Here is a 21,238-nt window from a genome sequence, read left to right on the forward strand (position 1 = left end):
ATCTCCTAATGAACACAATTATGGGTCTTACATAAACTGCCGCTTTAAGCAACTTCTCTGAATTTCATTGGTTATACATCATAAAATATGACCGGAACAGAACGGAATATCTGGACAGGAGGTATGCCACACACAAAGTTATGGATTGGTGGTGGGCCTATGCATTCCCCTATGCATGGGGGAACCAATTCCAAGGGCCCAGACTGACAGGGGGCCTAAAATTGTACAGGGATGGGGCCCCAATGTGTGATCTTTTCATAAAAATCCCAGTCCACACAGTGCCAACAGTTGGCCAATTCAATTTGCTGGCTTTCACACAGAAATGACCAGTGACCACAAACTCTCAAAACACTGATTGCATCTAAACGTAGAATTCAGGGACACCGTTCACCCTGTAGTGTTCTCAATGGGTACTCGTAACTCTATAACGATGCCAGTGTGTGCACCAGGGATGCCATTTTTGGCCCCATTAAAATACCTCATATTGGGCCCCACAACCTCAGATGATGATTTTTTGAGGGCCCCACTTAGTTAAGGGCCCTTGGATTTGTCCTAACTCCCCCTAATACGGCACCCCCGGTGTGCACTTGAACGCATTTTTGTTTTATCCACACTATGGTGGTCCCATAAAAGTTATTTTGTGTTTCTTCCCTATCTTCGGCATTTCCCCCTGCTTCCTTGATGATTACCATCTCCCTGAAACACCCCAGTTCCCCAGCTATTAATTCTCCTCATTGGTCCATATCTTCTTTTGGCCAGTAAGTGCATTTATAACGCGGTAAATTGCAAAAAGCAATAGATGAAATTATATTTTGGACACGGAAGGTTATGCACATCTGATACCAATTTCAGCCAACAGGAATTTTTTACTAAACGTAATGCCATCGGTTGTATATCTTAACAATGTGGAAAGCAGGTTGCTTGGGTAATAATGACCTGAGCTACTACAGTTGTTTTTAGAGACACCTAAATCTCAGCGTTCGGTTTCACGACTTCAGATGGCTAGCGTGACTGCGAGCCAAGTCAAAAAAACTCCTGAGTAAATTCATGCTTTTTGGGGTATGAATATAGTCAGGACTCAGTACAGCCTACCTCACAGTCATGCTATCAGGATGAGGCTTTAGTACTACTCTAAGACACGGGTATCGTGCTATGGAATAACGTTTTTGTACTAAACCAGGTCTGAACGCAAATGAGCATTTATGGGACATCGTGGAACGATGCAGGAGACAGCATTTCATACTTCAATAAACTGTAAGTAAATTGATTTATTTCAAGGAAAAACAGTCGTATATCCCTGTAAGACTGATTTTGAGAATACTCTGAGAATCTAACTACAGTACATTAGCGTATTTACTTAGGACAAACAATAATAATGGCATTACCTCACTCAGAGGTTCTTTAAAGAGGGTTCTGGTCATAAATACATACTGTACTCTTGTGTTTTAGACACACACACACAAAGTACAAACATGCACACACACAATGCCAAGAGAGACACACAAACACACCCAAATACGCAGATTACACACACACACACAAACACAAAATAAACATTCATATATAAATACAACACCTATAATGTTTAACATAGTTTATTGTTGTTCAAACTCATACCAGAGACTTGGAGAAATGAACAGTACTTTTTAAAACATTCTTTTAAACAAAAATATAACAAATATTTACACTCACCGGTAAAAATACAAAAAAGCATACAGGCAAAAAATTGTCTTTCTAAAAGACATAAGTTACAACAGCTATCAAAAGTGGGACACAAAAGCGACAGAGTGAGTAATACTTGTTTCATGGACCCGTGCAGTACAATTGCTACCGGTATGTTTACAATTGTGCTGTTCTGCCACAGGTCTACATTTGCTTTACATTAATTTCACATCTCACTTAATGCATTCCAGATACTACATTAGAGGCCAGCTATCAGCAAGTAGTGAAGCTCAGAAAGAATCGGCAAATAGGCGAGTTTTCCAGTGTTGTCGGGAGTGATAAAATAGCCTTTGGATTACCTGTTAATGAGTAGCAATGCCGAGGGACCGATATCAAGCCTTCAAAACAAAAACACCGCAATCTCAGATGGCCAAAATCAAAGAGCTGGTTATCCTGTAAGATTCCTGTTAAATCAACCAGAATGCCTGACGCAAGGCGAAACTTCTGATTAAATAAACATTAAACTCAAATTTGGTAGTGGTGTGAAATTCAGTGAGGCAGGTCCACATACTCATGATTAACTCTATACACACACTGGGAAATGGGGCTTTGAAATGTGTTTGAAGTCAGGTTTTCACTGTTAGGTTAGACTGTTGTGTCACAGTGTGCGGAACACTGCAAGACTGTTGTGTCACAGTGTGCGGAACACGGTGAGACTGTTGTGTCACAGTGTGCGGAACTGGAAGGACTATTTTTCCTCTTGAACTCCACCGGATAACAAGGGAGTTTTGCTACTGACACCTGATCAATATGATCAGCTCACCCGAATGGGAAATACAGCAAGGCCATGCAAAGGCAAGCCACACTGCAAGCTGAAATAAGCAGGAAAAAAAAAAAAAAACATTGCTGTCGCCGACGTCCGAGTTTCTGTCCTAATATTTACATGAATCTACAGCTGTTTGTTTAAATTAGGAAAATATAAAGATCAGGAATATCCATCTCTGTCCATATAATTTATATTATCTACGATGTATTTCCAAAGTTTGTGGCAGACTGTAATACTAAATATCGTTCAGGCTTCTGGTGAATGTGCAGGCCCAGAAATGGGCGGAGCTTGCACTACGAGGGCGGGGACAGCGGAATGATTGGCAGAGAGAGCACAGAGGAGACCTTCCCTGTCGAGACAGCTGATGTGCTTTGGAGGTGAAGGGAGTGACTGGTCTAAACAGCTGAAGGCGTGTCGTCGTTTGATTCATCTGCTCACCTTTGAGGTGTCCGCCTGCGTCCGGTTACCCAGAATTCCCCACTGAGAAGGCTGAGGGGAGGGGCCTCTGAGGGTTCTCCGAACGCACAACGTCCGCGCGGATCCTTTAAAGCCAAACTAACGCACAGCTCAGAGCACACGAGAACAAAAACATAAACCACGGCAAGAAAACAAAGCAAAAGTCTAAATAAATCCTCAACAGATTCCTGCCCTACCACAGAAAAAGAGAAATCACAACCTTGGATTTTATTGGAACAAAATATTTAAAAATACAGTCTTTACAGATAGCTTTCTTTTCTCAACTATACATGATCAGTAACATTCATTTATAATAAACCAAAAATATATGTATATATTTATATATTACCATTAATATATTCAAGTCTTTTTTATGGCAAAATGATACAAAATAAACACTGGGTCCCAACAGCAAAAGGAAATAAGAGAGAGAGATACTCCAGTTATATCCCTTAATATTATACAATTCTACACTTCCATAGTTTACCACTAGAGGGCAACAATTTCATTAGAATATACAAATATATATTTGCTTACGATGGGCAGCAATCATTAAAGCAGTCATCGGAACATTTCACAAAATGCGCTGAACTTTTTCAAGGGTGTAGCCGGCAAAGCATGGAGCATCGAAAACCTGACGTATAAATATATCTCCCCTGAACTAAAATCTGTCAGTTCACACTTATGTTACATCCTCCATTTCCAGGAAAAAGTTCCAGTTTTTTTAAATGGCTGATATTGCAGGTGAGGTACGCAGAAAACCAAACACATTTTGTGTTAACAGCGCTGCATCCGTACAATTATAACTGCATAAATAAAAGCCGTTTCTACAACCTCGAACACCTAAGTTTGTTCTTGTATGTTGCTCTGAGCTACTGTATTTCAAAAACACTGTAAACAAGCAAACTGGTGTAAACAATTCCTTAATTGTTGGCCGCATGGTTTTAAAGCTTGTTGTTCATTTGTGTTTAGCAGAATCGGTAAAACAATCTCACTGTATTTCAAGAAAAAAAAACATGTTTCTATTGCAGTATGAATGTGTCCTTCCAACATATTAAAAGGGCATTTCACCCAAAAATAAAAAATAAAGCTATGTTTCCACTTACTATGAGTGCCATCACGGCGTTTTAAAACAAGGTTGACGCTGCGGCCCAGAACACTGGCGTGCTTAGATTGAGACTTTGTGGGAATGTGCACAGTCGCCATACTTCGGTAGAAATGAAGTACATTTTTGGCCGCTTCGAGCCCCACAAAACTCGGTCGCGTTGAGGTCCGTTGTATGAGAGCGAGCCGCAGCGGATATCTAGAGAACTCGCCAAACTTCAGCGACACTATCCAGATGGATAGATAACACTCCGGGTAAGTGGAAATATATCAGTTTTATTTTGGGGGCGAACTGCCCCATTGAAGCAAGTTTAAAGGACACACGGTATACTGAACATACAAACGGTAGTACGTCACTGCAGTACCTCATGTGATCCGCTGAATCAGCGAGCGGTCAAGGCAATGACCGGGATGAGAGCTCGTGCAACAGCCTGAGTTTTAAACTAAACCGTGAAAGCCGTTATAAGATCTTCACACGAACGACATCGAAACAAGTTTGAACTCAGTCCTGAATTTAGCATTCTGACCGAACGTTTTACAATTCTGCTTCATTAAAAAAAAATGTACTCCTGCTGTCTTTCCTTTCTGGGTATGTAATAGATCACACTTTTTGTATTTATACACCAAAGCATGCTGCTAAAAATGCTAAGAATCCGTAAAAAAAAAAAAAAAAAAAAGCGAGATGCAAAATCAGCCAGTTCCAATCTTCAGACAAACGAAAAGCAATAAAAAGGAAGTTTTTAAAAATTATAATAAATAGAAGTTGAGCCTGGAGACGTAAGAATTTGCCTCGGAATTGATTGACTTCAGTTTTACGCAATGTCCAACTCGCGTGCGAGTCAATGTTCGTTCCCGTCTCTCCCCTTCCGCAGCGAGAGCCAGCTGGAGAAGGCCGCGAGGGCACCCTGGTCCAAAAGTCACTCTCCCGGGAGAGCGAGGGAGATTAAAAACAGCCCACAGTCTAACGTCGTGGAAATGGAATGTTTTCGTTCCCCCGTGTGGGTTTCAGTGAGAACTCTGGTGACCACAGGGAGAGAGGTGCCAATTGGCTGATCTAGCTTATGTGACCGCACCCCCCCAAAGCCTGACCCCCATCCCCCGGCGCCCTCTTCTCTGTCTTGCCCATCCACCCGTCTGTCCGTCCACATGCCCATCACACGGGGGAGGCCTACACAGCAGAAACCTGCTCATCTGTGAAGGAGAAAAAAAGGAGATAGTTCACCACAGAGAAAGCAGAGTGCTAAAACAGTGCACAGTCACAGCAGGTCATGCACAGTGCCAGTGGAGGGAGGAAAAGAAAAAAAAAAAAAAAAAGCGATTAATCAAGTTAACCATCAGACACGGCAACAGCAGTCATCTCCGTTCATGGAAAAGGTGAGCATCAAATTAACCATTTACTTCCACCGGAAACAGTATTACAGCCTGAATTGGCGTAAGCCATAGCCACACAGTATACTGCTGCAAAAACCAAAATACACAAAAATATTTACATCACAGGGCAGTAAGAAAAAGATGTAGCAGAAGCAAAGTTTTATATCTAAAAAGGTAACCAGTAACGGTAAGAGGAAGCCGGTTGACAGGAATCCCTCTCTTTCTCCATTAAAGACCTCAGCATGAACAGGCAGGCAGTATTAAAACCTCTTCATGCTGCAGTGAGCACTTTCCTTTCAGCGCTATTCCAGGTTCCTGTTAGTACTATGCTAGCTTCCCGTTCGTGCAACACAGCTTCTCGTTAGAGCTAGGCAAACTTCACGTTAGTGTTACACAGCTTCCGGTTAGCGCCATGTTAGCTTCCCATTAGCGCTAAGCAGTTTCCCGTTAGCGCTGTGCTAGCTTCCTGTTAGTGCTAAGCAGTTTTCTGTTAGCACTATGCTAGCTTTGAGTTAGCGCTACACAGTTTCCTGTCAGCGCTCCCCAGTTTTCCGTTAGCACTATGTTAGCTTCCCGCAAGCGCTAAGCAGTTTCCCGTTAGCGCTACGCTAGCTTCCCGCAAGCGCTAAGCAGTTTCCCGTTAGCGCTACGCTAGCTTCCCGCAAGCGCTAAGCAGTTTCCCGTTAGCGCTACGCTAGCTTCCCGCAAGCGCTAAGCAGTTTCCCGTTAGCGCCACGCTAGCTTCCCGTTAGCGCCACGCTAGCTTCCCGCAAGCGCTAAGCAGTTTCCCGTTAGCGCCGTGCTAGCTTCCCGTTAGCGCCGAGCTAGCGCGCTCCGGTGGTGACGTACCATCGTCCTCGCTATCGGGCTGGCTGCGGAGGGCTGCCCTGCCCGGCCAGGCCTCGCAGACCTGGGGGCCGTGCGCCAGCCTCTTCGCCTGAAGCAGGGCGTCGCCCGGCAGGGGCAGCCCGACGGGGCTCTGCAGCAGCTTTGACCTCTGCAGCGCCACGCTATAGTCGGGCGGTTTTAGGTGGGGGGGCCGCGGCGCTCCTTCCGCGGCGTCGCCCAGGGAGATGCCCTGGTATCCGGGCGGAGTCGGGGGCGGACCCCTGAATCTATCGTCCTTGGTGGGGGAGGTTACACAGTACACTGGCGGCAGGGATGGTGATGAAGGGGAGGGGGGTGGGGTGGGGGGTGGGGGGGGGGAGGGAATGGGGGGAAAAAAGAAAATGAGGAAAAATAAATCAATGAGATGTCACAACAATGTCACAAACACAATAATTAAAATCATAAATAAATTAAAATTAAATAAGGAAATACACAGACTGGGAGGTGAATGACAGCAGCAGATTTGGGCAGAAGCTCCGCCCACCCTATTTAACCCGGCCCACCCCACAGCTCAGGTGTGTTCAGAATACTTTGTTACTTCTCTTTGCACTGGGGAGGGGTGGCAGTTTGATTTTGGTATTCTTAATTTATTTGTGAAAGGGAACAGACTGCTTTTCTCTACTGTCAGCAGAACACAGGCGAATTTCAGCAAAAGGTAAATTCTGCTTTCCTTGAATCTGAATATAAGGAAGTACTTCTTTACAGAGCTGTCTGTGTGTGGAAGAGCTCGCCAGGCCAGAGTAGTAGAGCAGTACAGGCAGGAGTCATCAGGGTGTTCAGGTCCGAGCCTGATGCTGACTCTATAAGTAAACAGTGAGCTGAGACCGTGAGCTCTTATGTTTACCAAATTCAGTACCTGCATCATCGCAGACGGTAACTAGTGCTATGAACAAGTTACAGACACATTTTGTTTGCGTCGTAACTCCACACGGTAAATATAAAGACTAAGTTCACTCCACACGGCTCCTCTTGCCATGTACACTGGGTGAGGAGGAAGGTAAGACCAGCGGGAGGCTGTGTGTGTGCAGCAGCAGTACGGCTCATGCAAACAGCCAGAGCGCATGCAAACAGCGACATCAGCAACACGGGTACGACTGCACCGAATGCGTCCTCACCGCGTACCCAACTCAAAGCTGACAGCCGTAAGAGCCAAGCCAAGCCGAGCCGAGCCGAGCCAAGCCAAGCCAGAGCCAGAGCCAGATCAGAGCCAGTATGGCACAAACACACATCCCACGCAAATCTGCTGGTGTCACTACTCCTCTACGGGGGGGGGCGGTGAGTTTGGGAGAGGGGGAGGGGCCTCACCTATGAGCCCCTTTTCTGTGCTTGAGGTGATGGTTTTGTAGGCGGGGTCTGCGCCGGGGGCGGAGTCGGGCGTTTCCCCTGGCGACCCGGCGGCGTTCTCGGCGGCGCGGCGCTTGATGGTGCCGTAGTTCCCCTCGTAGGTGTCCGACAGCGAGCTGGACGAGGCCCAGCTCTGCCGCGATTGGTCGAGCTCCGAGCTGTCGCGGGACAGCCTCTTTCCCGCGTCGTCGTGGCGGGCGGGCCCCGCCTCCACCTCGGCGATGGCGCCGCCCAGCTGCGCGTGGCGGTACGCGGCCAGGTCCCAGGGTCCCCGCGGCGGGGGCGGAAGGTTCTGGAAGTTGTCGTGGGAGTTGCTGGAGCAGGACGTCCAGCTGCCCCGCCCGCTGTCGGCCGTCTCCAGGGAGACGTGGTCGGGCGCCAGCTCCTCGTGGCTGGCGGACGCGGTGAAGGAGGCGGCCCGAGCCACCGCCGCCGGAACCCTCGCCAACGCCGCGCTGTAACCCAGCGAGAGAGACGGGGGTCAGCCGCATAACCCAGCGCCTAGAGACGGGGGTCAGCCGTGTAACCCAGCGCCTAGAGACGGGGGTCAGCCGCGTAACCCAGCGCCTAGAGACGGGGGTCAGCCGTGTAACCCAGCGCCTAGAGACGGGGGTCAGCCGTGTAACCCAGCGCCATGCGGGCGTTGCTAAGCAACAGCAGCTCTGCAGCCGCTGAAACACCATCACACCGGCATGCGCTCAAGACCGCGATTACGCCGGGGATTTATCCCCCACCCCCCCACCCCGCTCAGCGCACTCACATTAAACACACTCCGCTCTCTCACAGTTTACATCATTACAAACGGCACGCGCTTCACTGAAATGATTTTACCAACCAGCTAAATGCCCGCTTAACTGGGGGGGGGGGAATAAATGAGGCGACGCAGTCCAGCCTATTAAAACATCACAGGAACACAAGAGTATCACTCCTACAGTTACAACCTTTTTTCTTTTTTAATACAATGGAGGGCTGCAATCATAAAAAACATCAATAAAAGGAACTGTTTACTCGGTAGCATTTAAACAGTCTGCATTAATCGCACCGATCTCACACGACAGGCACGTAAACCCCTCTCTCTCTCTTTCCGTTTTTTAAAATCTGAAACATGCGGCAACTTCCCCCGTTTCTCATAAGACCCAGGAGCAGACCGGAGTCCCCCCAGCGCAGCGTCGCAGAGAGGACACGCGCAGGAGGGCGTGTGACTGCAGGACGGCGCATGCCATGCACGTGTGCAGGTTACCTGCTGCAGGCCTGGCCGTAGTCTGCCACGGGATGGGCGTGGCCGGGGGCGGGGCCTGGGGCGGGCGTGTCCTGCAGGCAGCTGGCCTTGCTCTGGCAGCGTTCCTCCGCCCCCAGGATGGGCATGGAGTCCACAGAGCAGTTACTGACGATGCTGGAGCGGGACGAGATCTCGCTGTGGCTCGAGTCCGACAGGTTGTCCGACTTCCCAGCAGGCATCAGGGCGTAGCCTGCAAGAGGGAGGGAGGAAGGGAGAGATGGGGAGAGAGAGAGGAGAGAGAGAATGGGGGGAGAGAGAGGGAGACAGAGGGAGGAAGAGAGAGAGGGGGTGAAGAGTGAGAGAGAGAGGAGGGGAGAAAGAGAGAGAGAGAGGGAGGGAGAGGGCGGAAGAGAGAGAGGGGGTGAAGAGTGAGAGAGAGAGAGAGGGGGAGATAGAGAGAGAGGGAGAGGGACGGAGAGAGTGGGGGGGGGGAGGCTGTTAGATCCCCTGTTTCACCATTACAGGATTAAAGCTGTTCACTCTGTCCACTGAGAAAAGCAGCTTTAAAAACAGCCACTACAGTCAATACATTATTATCATTAGAGCATTATGTGCAGACCTTTCAACGGAAGCATTTTCATTAATACACATGGGCACACACGCACATGCACACACACACACACACATACACTTCAGAATGTAGAACAGCTGCCATCATACAGTACAGTAAATAACAGCTAGATGATGTTCCTGTAATTGTTCATAATGATTTACTTGTCACAGGATTGCTTTGGCTGGTTTAGCTAATGTGTGTCAGTTAGGTCTATTTTATGCAAAAACAAATACTTCAATAATTTGTAATGATTAAGTTCAGAACAGCCTTTTTGACATAACTGATTTTTAGATATGTGACAGAATGGTTTTTGTATGGGTTATCATTAAAAACATCTGTCTGCTATTTTTCTTACATCTTAATCTGTTTGGTAACTTTTTACGAAACTTGGTAGAAGCCGGTGGTAGAAGAGCACTCAAACCGACAAAGCCGGAAAAATGGCTCAGACGGCCACAAGGGGGCACTATAACATGCACTTTGAATATGTAATATGTGGACAAGCACAACTTCTATTCAGTCTGACCTGGAAGTTAAACTTCAACATGACACGCAGGGCTAAAGCTGCAATACACTGCTGGGCACATGCATTGTAAATACCTCTTATATTTTATATTTTAATTTATATTGTTATCTGAGGTGAAATAACAAAACATTCCATGCCTGTTTGACAAAACACGGGAAACATTACTTTTCCACTCTAAAAATAATTCCTGAATTCCTCCAATATTTTGGGTGTAATTAAATACATTTTAATGCATAACATCAGCTATTGAAGCATTTCATAATTTATGTAAACTGCATTGTGAAAAGTGATAGTATCAAACTGAACTCTAACGCTCCTTTTCTACAAAAACCTGAACAAAACAGACATATTTATTGCATAAGATAACGGAAAGTCGGGGACATTTGGTGATATTAACGGTTACTGTGGCAACTGCAATCAACAGTCTGCTAAGCCAGTGCTTTGCCCTCTATATAATAGCTCCAATTTTACTCCACTTAATGGATACAAACAATGAACATCTGCAACTCAGATTCTAATAAAATAACGCTGTCCCTGCGGAAGTATTTAGCCTCAGTCTCAGAGTCTTCCTCCTCTTATCCCTGGCCCTTAGCCTCAACCACTGTCACTGTAACTTCCTGTCCTCCGCATCAACTTCCTGTCCGGTCTCCTGGCTGGCACGCAGCCATCTTCCTCAGATAGTCTTCCTCCGCCTGTGCCTGGCCCTGAGAAACAGCCAGGGGAACCCCATGGCCCTGTCGCTGCTGGACCCTTCCTGCGCTGCGCTAACTTCCTGTCCTTCGCCACCACTTCCTGTCTGTCCTGCCGACTGGCTCTCCTGGCTCTCCTGGCCCTTCGGGGCCTCCGGGCCCTGCCTCTCTCTGGACAGGCTCCTCCCCCTCAGCTTCCTGAAGGGGGAGCTCAGCCGTCGCTTCAGGGGGCACTCGGGGGGGTGGGGTGGGGGCCGGGGGGCCGCGGGGGGCGTGTCTGCCTGCGGGGGAGGGGCCCCGGGCCCCCCGCTCGTCTGCTGGGTCATCAGCAGGATTCTCTTGTGCAGGAAAGCCCCACCTATCCCGTAGCTCCTGGAGCCGCTGCCCTTGGTGCTGGCCTCGCTGGTCAGGGAGGAGGAGGAGCCTGATAGGTTCATCTGACTGGAGTTCTGAGACTTAGGGACTCCGCCCCCTAGAGGGGAGAGAGAGAGGGACAGAGAGAGAGAGAGAGAGAGATTTATCATTTTATTAAATGACTGATTATTTGGTTATGATCATTATATTTCAAGGCATATTGTACGTAAAGCATTTTTAATTGAACTGAATTGGAAGAGTGGGAGAGAGGAGAAAGACAGAAAGATAAAAAAAAGACAGTCAGGCAGGGGGGAGAGAGAGAACGAGAGAGACGAGGGAAAGAGAGGAAGGGAGGGAGAGAGAGAGCGAGAGACTAGGGAAAGAGTGGAAGTGAGAGAGGGAGAGTGAGAAAGAGACACGAGGGAATGAGAGGAAGAGAGGGAGAGAGAAAGGGAGAGCGAGAGAATGAGTGATGTGCAGTTCTGCAGTGATACTGGAGGTCTCTCTGGGCTTGTCACCTCATGACAAGGCGTGTGAAGTGTGCAGCTGAAAGCCAGAACAGGCTGTGTACGCTACAATAAAAACTGACACAACAAGCGTCAGCCTCTGCAGCCGAATCGATCTCCATCTGGGAGCTCGTGCCACTGCACTCAGACGCCCAGACAAAGGTCTGAAAGCAACACACCCCTGCGCTGCTCTGCTACAAACCCACAGGAGCCTACAGCTTACAGCTGCATGAGGGGCCTACAGCTTATCGCTGCATGAGGGGCCTACAGCTTACAGCTGCAGAGGGGCCTACAGCTTACAGCTGCATGAGGGGCCTACAGCTTACAGCTGCATGAGGGGCCTACAGCTTACTGCTGCATGAGGGGCCTACAGCTTACAGCTGCATGAGGGGCCTACAGCTTACTGCTGCATGAGGGGCCTACAGCTTATCGCTGCATAAGGGGCCTACAGCTTATCGCTGCATGAGGGGCCTACAGATTACTGCTGCATGAGGGGCCTACTGTTTACAGCTGCATAAGGGGCCTACAGCTTACAGCTGCATGAGGGGCCTACAGCTTACAGCTGCATGAGGGGCCTACAGCTTACAGCTGCATGAGGGGCCTACAGCTTACAGCTGCATGAGGGGCCTACAGCTTACAGCTGCATGAGGGGCCTACAGCTTACAGCTGCTGAGGGGCCTACAGCTTACAGCTGCATGAGGGGGCCTACAGCTTACAGCTGCATGAGGGGCCTACAGCTTACAGCTGCATGAGGGGCCTACAGCTTACAGCTGCATGAGGGGCCTACAGCTTACAGCTGCATGAGGGGCCTACAGCTTACAGCTGCATGAGGGGCCTACAGCTTACAGCTGCATGAGGGGCCTACAGCTTACTGCTGCATGAGGGGCCTACAGCTTACTGCTGCATGAGGGGCCTACAGCTTACAGCTGCATGAGGGGCCTACAGCTTACAGCTGCATGAGGGGCCTACAGCTTACTGCTGCATGAGGGGCCTACAGCTTATCACTCCATGAGGGGCCTACAGCTTACAGCTGCATGAGGGGCCTACAGCTTATCGCTGCATGAGGGGCCTACAGCTTACTGCTGCATGAGGGGCCTACAGTTTACAACTGCATAAGGGGGCATATGGGTCAGCTCTGAGGGGGTGTACTGACCTTTTCGGGGCGAGTCCTGGGGGGACACAGTAGGGCTGGAATGCAGGGACGACACGGTGGACAGGGTGTCCTCCGACGCCTTCTTCGCGGTGGTCCACTCCTCCGCCGAGCCGGGCGGCTTCTTCACCACCAGTGGGGAGCCGGAGTCTGGAGGAGGGGGGAAAGGAGAGGAGCTACAGTAGGGGTAGATTCCCACACAGGGAAGGGGGGGGGCTGCTGGTTCACGGGGAGGGGGGACTGACCAAGACACTAAGTACTAAACAAAGGAAGTGACCACACAGGAACAGGAATAACTGATGATGTCAACAGACCATCCAACCAATCAAAGCTCATCGCTGACCATACTTATGGGTGGCAGTGTACGTAACTTCACCGACATAATAATAAAAATTTTAAAAAATAATAATACTTTTTTACAGTGAAAACATGCTTTATAATAAAATGCAAAAATAACCATAAGAAACATTCAACGCAGCACATTGAAGAAAAACACAAAATTAACAGCCAATATCATCTGAGGCAACAGCAGCTGACAGCGACCAAACGAAGTAGAGGACTGTGATTGGACAGGACAGGACGGGGGCGGGGCATGAGGCGTGGGCGGGACTCACTGTGGGCGGCGGCGATGTCCTTGGCGGTGCTCTTCTTGCGTAAGGGGTACAGGCTCACGGGGGGCACCTGCAGCACCTGGCTCATGCGGTTGGGGGCGTGGGGTTTCCCCGCGGGCAGCGTGGAGCGCAGGGACACGGGCGACATGTCCGACTTGGTGGACCGCCGCTCGCTCAGGTTCTTCGACACTGCAGCGTTCCAAAACAGGAAACGATTAATCTCGCACGGGACACTGCAAGATTACTACTGTGTGTTCCCACCGAAAAAACAGAAATCGCAGAAATAGCAGCGCTATCAGTAGCTCTGGGGGCAGAAGGGATCGGAGGGTCGATATTTGGGCAGAACTGGACGAAAGGGAAGTCACAGCAAACAGCAAGCAGGAGTCACACAAGCCAGCCCTGTATTACCCTACTGAGCTACAGGTCCATTTTTCACCACGGTTCTATAGACGCATCTCTTCATCTCTTTAGATAAAAACGTCTGCCAAATAAATGTAATGTACATTACCTGCTCTAACTGCTGAACTACACTATAAAACAAAATACTCCAATAATGGACAATCACAAAACAATTACAATACATAATGCCATTGTATCAGAAATCAAAAGCCAAGCTACAATCTACTTTCCACTGCTGCTCTTATTTGCATACAGTACTCTGGCATGACGTCACACTGACTGCAGTGCAGGACCGCACGCATCCACCGGGAGGCAGTGTGACCCAAAAAAGAGGAGCCTCCCTTGTGTCAGTAAAATGCAGCAGCCACATTTCAAACGAGTTAACAGTCCAGCAGTAGGATGAATGTTTTGCAGAGCACCAGGTGTTGAATGCTGTGTGTTTGTGCCTTGTTCTAGATACGGAAACCCACTTCTGCACATTTCCACAAAATAAAACTGCCTGTCTGTGAAGCACATTATTTAAAAAGGGTTACACAAATACAGTAACTTACACAATTCGGTTATACTGTATGCTAATAGCAGGGTGTTAATGTGTCTGTACTGTAGAGAGGGGGGTGCGGGGCATTAGGGTGGAGGATGGTGTTAATGTGTCTGTACTGTAGAGAGGGGGGTGCGGGGCATTACGGTGGAGGATGGTGTTAATGTGTCTGTACTGTAGAGAGGGGGGTGCGGGGCATTACGGTGGAGGATGGTGTTAATGTGTCTGTACTGTAGAGAGGGGCTGTGGGGCATTAGGGTGGAGGAGGAGGGTGATGATGTACTGTGCACCGCGGCTGTACTGTGGCACGCTGGGATACGGGAGGACTCTTACGGGTGCTGTAGGCCGGCTCACACTGCAGGGACATGATCTGGAACTTCTCCTCGTCCGTCTCCACCTGCAGGTTGGACAGGTACTGCTTGACCTTGCGGGCCATCTGGGCGTCCTCGTACAGCTTCTTGGCGTTCAGCAGCGAGCTGCGGCGCACCCTCTTCTTGTGCGCCCCCCCCTGGACGTCCAGCATGTTGGAGTTTGTGCTGCCCTGGCTGAGAGACCTGAGGGACAGGGAACAGGGGGGGGGGTGAGTTCTAGGGAACGTAGCGCAGGACGAAACGTCTGAACACAACGCCGTGCATGCTGGGTTCTGGCGACTGACGATCAGACTCCGGAACGCGGAACGAAACGGGAAACAAAAAAAAAAACAGTTCCTGTTTAGAAAAAAAAGGCAGGCAGGTAAATAAATAAAAATGTGCACTGGACACATTCAACGTGGGACGGGTGTGGCAGCATCGCATCGCATGGGCGGGGCTTGTTCCAACATTCCATTTGGCATTCCGGTTACAATGTGTCAGACGGCGGAACCTTTGAGCAGAGCAGGTTAACGTGGCCATGCATGGGGGACTCTGTTTGCTGATGCACCATGCATGGGGGACTCTGTTTGCTGACGCACCATGCCGCAAAATAAAAACAAAGAATTCTTGATGAATGCAAAAGGATTAGAAAATGAGGGGTAAATATGGACGATGAGAAACAGCAAGGAGACGGACGTCCACGCGCACAGGCCTGGGGGGAGACGCGTGCGGGACTGGGGGCGCTCTGGGGGGTTAAAGGAACGGAGTGGAGCATGCGTAAGGGGGTGGGGGTTGGATCAGGGGACTCACCCAAGACTTTTCCACCTCTTCTTCCTGCAAGCAAGACCCACGGACATTGAAGCGTGTTTCACATAAAGACAGTCAGAGGAGAAAGGGGGCGGGGCATAGTCACAGTGGGCGGGGCATAACAGCAGTGGGCAGGGCAGACACAGTGGGCGGAGCATAGCGACAGGGCACAGATCGACACAGAACGACACGGGACGGTGAACCCCCTCTCGCTAACAAAGATGACGAATAAAAATGACCATAAAATAATAAAAACGCCATCAGTCCTAAACGATGGAAGCATCTACGCTACGAGAGCTATAAAAATGAGCCAGCGTGACGATGACAGCCATCGCCAGGGTCAGATGAGCTCTCAGAGCGGCTTTTAAAATGCGTCTCCAGCGATAAAACAGCTCAATCACTGCTGCACATCAACATGCAGGAAGTGCACAAGCTGTGTATGACAAAATAAATTAACGTTAACTACACTACAATACAGGAGCAGGAACTCTCATTCAGAGTGACTCACACAGCTTTACCACAGCATTTACACCGCATCCGTTTATTCAGCTGGATATATACTGAAGCGATGCACGTTAGGTACCCTGATCAGGGCTACAGCGGCAGAGTCCTACTGGGGAATCGAACCTGTGACCTTTAGCTAACAAGCCCAGTTCCTTACCCATAATCCCACACTTCCGCTCTGTTAGTTGCAGTTCTGCGCTCACGCACGCAGCGCCTAGCGACAGTAGCGCGCGCGGTTAGCCGACTGCGGGCTCGTCACTCAGACCTCCAGCCTGGGCTGCTCAGCAGACCTCTCGGTCTGACTGGGTTTGTCCGTTTCGCCCCGCCCCAGACGCAGCGGCTGGTTTCAGTTCTCGGTGACAGACCCAGAACAAAGCGCTGCATCTAACTGCGCCTTTCACCTTCCCGAAAACCAGAGGCCTTCCACTCCGATGAAACCGCGCACTCTTCACCCCAAAACACCAAAGGCCCTCTACTCTGATCAAACCGCACCGGTGATTTAACTGCACGAACAGAATCCACGATTTAAAAGTCTGCATTAACGTACTGGCATGATCTAAGCAGAGGTGAGCCCTTCTGCTTATGTTCTGTTTAAGGCCTTCTGGCCACTCATCCAGTGAGCTCTCGCCAGCTAGATCAGCGCCAGTGAGACGGTATCACCCGCCGCCTCAGGTACGGTGAGAAGGTCACCACGCACCAGCCCTCCAGCACTACTGGCTCCCCACAGCTCCACAGGTGAAGGGGGCGCGGCCTGCATTCAGAAACAGTACGGTATGCCGTTGCTAGGCGACGGGGGGCGGGGTCAAGGGTCAGCTCACCTCTGCCTGAACATGAGGGCGGGGTCCATGTTGGCCGAGGTCATGCGCACCACATGCCGGATCTCCTTGGCGATCATTCGCAGCTTCTCGAAGTTCACCAGCCCCTCCACACTGGAGTGGTTTCCTGAGGGGGGGGGGGGGGTTAAATTCAATCAGAGAAATCAAACAAGGCCCTGTTTGAGGAAAGGGATACACGCTGTAAACACTTTTATTGATGTAATTTATTTTATTTATTTATTTTTTTTCTTTGGCCGTCCGACCCGCCGTTGATTACCGCCATGTTGGCGCGGGGGACGGAATGCTGAGCCGCCAACCTCGCGCTCGCCGGCCTAACGAGGAAGGCATCGATTTTATTCTGCGTGTTATTACTCATTACCGACGCCTCTGCACAAACGGCTCGAGCGCATGGGACACGGGGGCGGGGGGGCATGGGGTTATCGTGGAGCAGGCAGTAAATGGCGCTGCTCCCCCCTCCCATGCCCCTGGATTCTGCCATAATGAGGACCCCCATTATCAGGGTTGCCGTAGCTACACCAGAGCTCGCTCCAACGGCTTCCTGCTAGCGCCGGGAGGCTATGCAGTGCGGTAGTGTGAGACAGTTATCATCACTAACGGCTCTGCAGACAGAGAGACCAGGAGACCCCACAGAGAGAGAGAGCAGGGAACCCCAGAGAGAGAGAGAGAGAGAGAGAGAGCAGGGAACCCCAGAGGTGGAGAGAGAGAGAGCCCAGAGAGAGAGAGAGAGACCCCAGAGAGTGAGAGAGAGAGCGAGAGACCCCAGAGAGAGAGAGAGAGAGAGAGAGACCCCAGAGAGTGAGAGAGAGAGAGACCCCAAAGAGAGAGACAGAGAGAGAGAAGGAGGGGAAAAGGGGGTCCCGTAGAGAGAGAGAGCGCTAGAACAGCGTGGGCGTGGGGATGGCCTACCCTCGTGCAGGAAGGTCAGGTCCTTCTTCACCACGGGGAAGAGGGGGATGATGGGAGGCTGCATGCTCTGGCCGCTCAGAACGTTGCGGTACTTGGCCATGTTCCGGGACGGGTCGAAGATGTCCTGCAGGTCGCGGAACAGCTTCTCGTACTTGCTCGGCAGCTTTTCCCATGATCCTCTGAGGCGGGCCACTGGCGCCAAGTTCAGCCCGCTGCGTCAGCACAGAGCACAGGCCGCCGTTAGAGTAGTCACAGCCGACTTCGACGAGACAAGGCTACAGCGCTGTGTATCTATACATGACATCATGAGTCAACTCTACAGCGCTCGATTTCTACACACATTACATCACATCTCTCATGGGTTAATGCTACACACTTTCGACACACATTACACCACATCTCTTGTGAATTAAGCAGATAATCAGGGAAACGCACACATCTAACACATGAACCTATCTACACCTGAATATTTATTCGGATTACGTAATTCAGTTTACAAAAGCAGTTCTTAAACTGGGATTTAAACCCACAGCCTTCTGGTTACGAGCCCCGAGCCAAAACCACCGCGCCACATCCAACACTTTAATGCAAAACAAGCTGCGTCAAAAAAGTGATGTTTCGTCTACAGCCTGTGAAAAGCGTTGAGGACAGCAGTGCCCAAAGCCTGGCTTAAGGGGCTCTTCCCCTTTAACGAGCCCAGTGTGCTGCTGAACTTTCGCCGTGAACACAGCCTCATTAATAAAACACACGGAGCAATAAGAGCACGCTCCCTGCGCTCCCTGCGCTTTCCTCCAACCAAAAAATCCATACGAGCCCTCTGCATGTTTAATGCGCTGTCTCTCCTGCGCTCACCGGCTGGCTGTGTGCGGATCCTTTAAAGACACACGCGTCTGCAGGAGCTCTCCACCAGCGGCTCAGCGGGCCGCACAGAGCCCGGCTCACAAGATGGCCGCCCGGCCGCTCGACGGCGCAAAACGGCGCAGACACTCACCTGATGATGGCGAACATGGAGTTGAAGTTCTTGCACTCGCGGCAGTGGAGCGCGATCTTGATGAAGAGCTTGATGGTCTTCATCCTCTTCAGCGTGTTGGGCTCCTTGAGGATCTCCGTGGAGACCCAGAAGGTCTCCTGGTTGATGAGCTCCTCGAAGTGCTTGAGGTGCCCGGCGGAGGCCCCGCCCCCCGGGGGGCGGAGCTTGAACAGGTCCTCGATGTACTCGGTGGACTCGATGTTGCGGAAGAGCTCGAAGTCGCGCATGGACAGCTGGGCGGCCAGCTCCACCGTGCTGAGCTGCAGCAGGGAGATCTGGCTCTCCCGCAGCAGGTCCTGCGCGTCCTCGTCCGAGCACAGCGTCTCCGTCTCCATGTTGTTCTTCAGGTAGTACCTGGGACAGAGTGGGGGGGGGACGCACACAGCCGTGAGGCTTCACTAACACATGTACTCAAGCATTTAACCCTTTCAGGAGAAGTGGGATTGTCTTTTTCAGAATTAAAAGTCAGTGTTCTAGAACACTTGCTTTCAGCCACCAGTAGTGACTGTGACATCAGCATTAGAATGTTCAGTGAAGAACATTCTAATCACTTATTTGTGACCTCACACCTTAAAGGGTTACAGGCCACATCAATGTTATATCGGACGCAGCTGCCATACAATCCCCACTGCTGAATGCTATTCAAATTATTTTAACTGAGGTTCTTCTTAAAGTGATAGTTCACTTTCTGGGTTTTATTTTGACGTTTTATTTTTAAGTGCATATTTTCCATCGCCCCAGATATAATTATGTTTATAATTGTTGAATAAATGCAATAAAATCAAATCTGATTATATGCAATGTAAATAATCAGAATACATAGATGCACACACAGAATTTATGCTGCACAAATTGCTTTTTTCGGAGTTTACGGAAATGCACTTCTTAGCTGTAGGGTGAGCGATTTTGAAAGGCAAAGCTTGCAGAAGTGAAACTGCCATTTACTGTGGGGACCCAGAACAGCGATACGGGAGCAGGGAAGTGCAGATCAGGAAGCAGGACACCTGTGCAGTTTTCGTGTTAAATGCCAGATCAATGGGACGGGGCGACCGAAGCGCTGTTCTGCTGGATAAGCTGGTGAGAGGCGGATAGAGTGTCAGTCACACACGGGACAGGACGTCCCAACAAGGGAAGACAGGGTGTAAGCTCTCCGTCCTGTTTGTGTTGGTCTCGCCACGGGAAACACACAGGAAGCAGAAACGCCGCCGCAGGCGCCCCGGAGGACTGGCGCGTCATGTGATCCACGCGTCGCCCGCCTGTCATGGAGGCCTTTAGCTTGTCGGCTCACTGTTGTGCTATCGCAGAGCCCGACCGCAGCAGACAACTGCGAACCGACCGACTCGGGGGAGGAAATATTTACGCCGGCGCGGTCACACGGGAAGAGGGCGGGGGAAAAGAGCGGAGGGGGGCGGCACTTTCGGGCGTGCTCTCTCTTTCTCACAGCAGCACGCCGTTTGGGCGGGTCTGGGGGGGTCACAGGTCGCCTCAGCTCAGGTGGGGCGGTCGCTACGGTCAGGGGTGGGGTCAGGTGGGCGTGCGGGTGGCTCGCTCCTCTGACCTGTGGTGTCGGGGCGCAGGTGGCAGTGTCGGGTAGGCGAGCGTGCGGTGCGGACCCTACCTGCCGTTGAGCTGGATGCGGTCGGCCAGTTTGGACAGCTGGTCGGGGAGGCGGCGCTGCTTGATGACGCCCTCGGGGCTGATGGACACCTCGCACAGGGAGTACGTCTCGGGCGCCGCCCCCAGCCCAAACTCGTTCACCACATGCGACACCACGTCCTTCGCCGTCGTGTCCTTGCTGATGATGATGTAGCAGCTCTGCTGGTCCGCCTTGAAGACGCGGATCACCTGATCCGGAATGTCTGCATGCCGGGGACACGGGGTCAGAGGTCAGAGGTCAGGGGCAATTGCAGACTCAAAGGGGAGAAAAGACAGGGAGCTCTCCCTCTCTCTCTCTCCATCTCTCTCTTGCTCTCTCCCCCTCTCTCGCTCTTTCGTTCTCACTCTCTCCCTCCATCTCTCGGAGTCTCTCTCTGACTCACTCTCCCTCTCCCTCTCTCTCCTCTATGACTCTCTCTCTCTCTCTCACTCCCCACACAACTTAACACCCTAGTTATACTGTAGCGTAACACTGCAGGTTCTATGAGCAGGCCGCAAATAAATATAGGAACCAATGAACTGTGTATAAATACTCCATACTTCACACATTATAGTGCCTCTTATAGGTAATGATTCTTCTCCTTAAACCCAGCTGAGAAACTCAAATCAAAAGACAAACACCAAAACCAGAGCACTACGGCCAGCAGATAATAGTTTTAGCATGTTTGTCAATATTTGAGTTTGTGTGGTAATATGCTCTCTAGCAAGAGATATAACACAGGCTAAACCTCACTATGCATGGAGAAGGCTAACTGGACCAGAAACAAAGTTAACCTGATTACCTAATTATAGAAGTGCAGCCAATTTCTGGTCTGTACAGAAGACACAACATTAACTACACTGCACTCGACTGTGAGGGGAGAGGGTGGAGTCAGTAACATTCTTTCAGCACATAC

At 50.4% G+C, this 21,238-nt stretch overlaps 1 protein-coding gene across 11 annotated transcripts in view; it reads right to left on the reverse strand.

Moving 5' to 3' along the window:
• Positions 1 to 1,579: 1,579 nt before the first annotated feature.
• The window catches only part of rapgef6 (Rap guanine nucleotide exchange factor (GEF) 6), a 105,370-nt gene continuing 85,711 nt past the window's right edge, over positions 1,580 to 21,238 (reverse strand). For 5 of the 11 annotated variants that reach the window (XM_064349798.1, XM_064349797.1, XM_064349803.1 and 2 more), the window contains 13 exons: positions 20,305 to 20,545; positions 18,648 to 19,040; positions 17,657 to 17,868; positions 16,733 to 16,856; positions 15,414 to 15,437; positions 14,587 to 14,807; positions 13,320 to 13,505; positions 12,709 to 12,855; positions 11,054 to 11,167; positions 8,892 to 9,120; positions 7,613 to 8,106; positions 6,269 to 6,568; positions 1,580 to 5,239 (listed from right to left, as the gene is read on the reverse strand). In XM_064349798.1, coding sequence (XP_064205868.1) covers positions 5,217 to 5,239; positions 6,269 to 6,568; positions 7,613 to 8,106; positions 8,892 to 9,120; positions 11,054 to 11,167; positions 12,709 to 12,855; positions 13,320 to 13,505; positions 14,587 to 14,807; positions 15,414 to 15,437; positions 16,733 to 16,856; positions 17,657 to 17,868; positions 18,648 to 19,040; positions 20,305 to 20,545 — 2,708 coding nt within the window. In that variant the 3' untranslated portion in view covers positions 1,580 to 5,216. Of the gene's footprint in view, positions 5,240 to 6,268; positions 6,569 to 7,612; positions 8,107 to 8,891; positions 9,121 to 11,053; positions 11,168 to 12,708; positions 12,856 to 13,319; positions 13,506 to 14,586; positions 14,808 to 15,413; positions 15,438 to 16,732; positions 16,857 to 17,656; positions 17,869 to 18,647; positions 19,041 to 20,300; positions 20,546 to 21,238 lie in introns of those variants that run through there. The other 6 variants (XM_064349807.1, XM_064349802.1, XM_064349799.1 and 3 more) reach the window with 4 other exon arrangements.

The sequence above is a fragment of the Anguilla rostrata genome, chromosome 9 (assembly GCF_018555375.3).
Source record: "Anguilla rostrata isolate EN2019 chromosome 9, ASM1855537v3, whole genome shotgun sequence".
Classification (NCBI taxonomy): domain Eukaryota; kingdom Metazoa; phylum Chordata; class Actinopteri; order Anguilliformes; family Anguillidae; genus Anguilla; species Anguilla rostrata.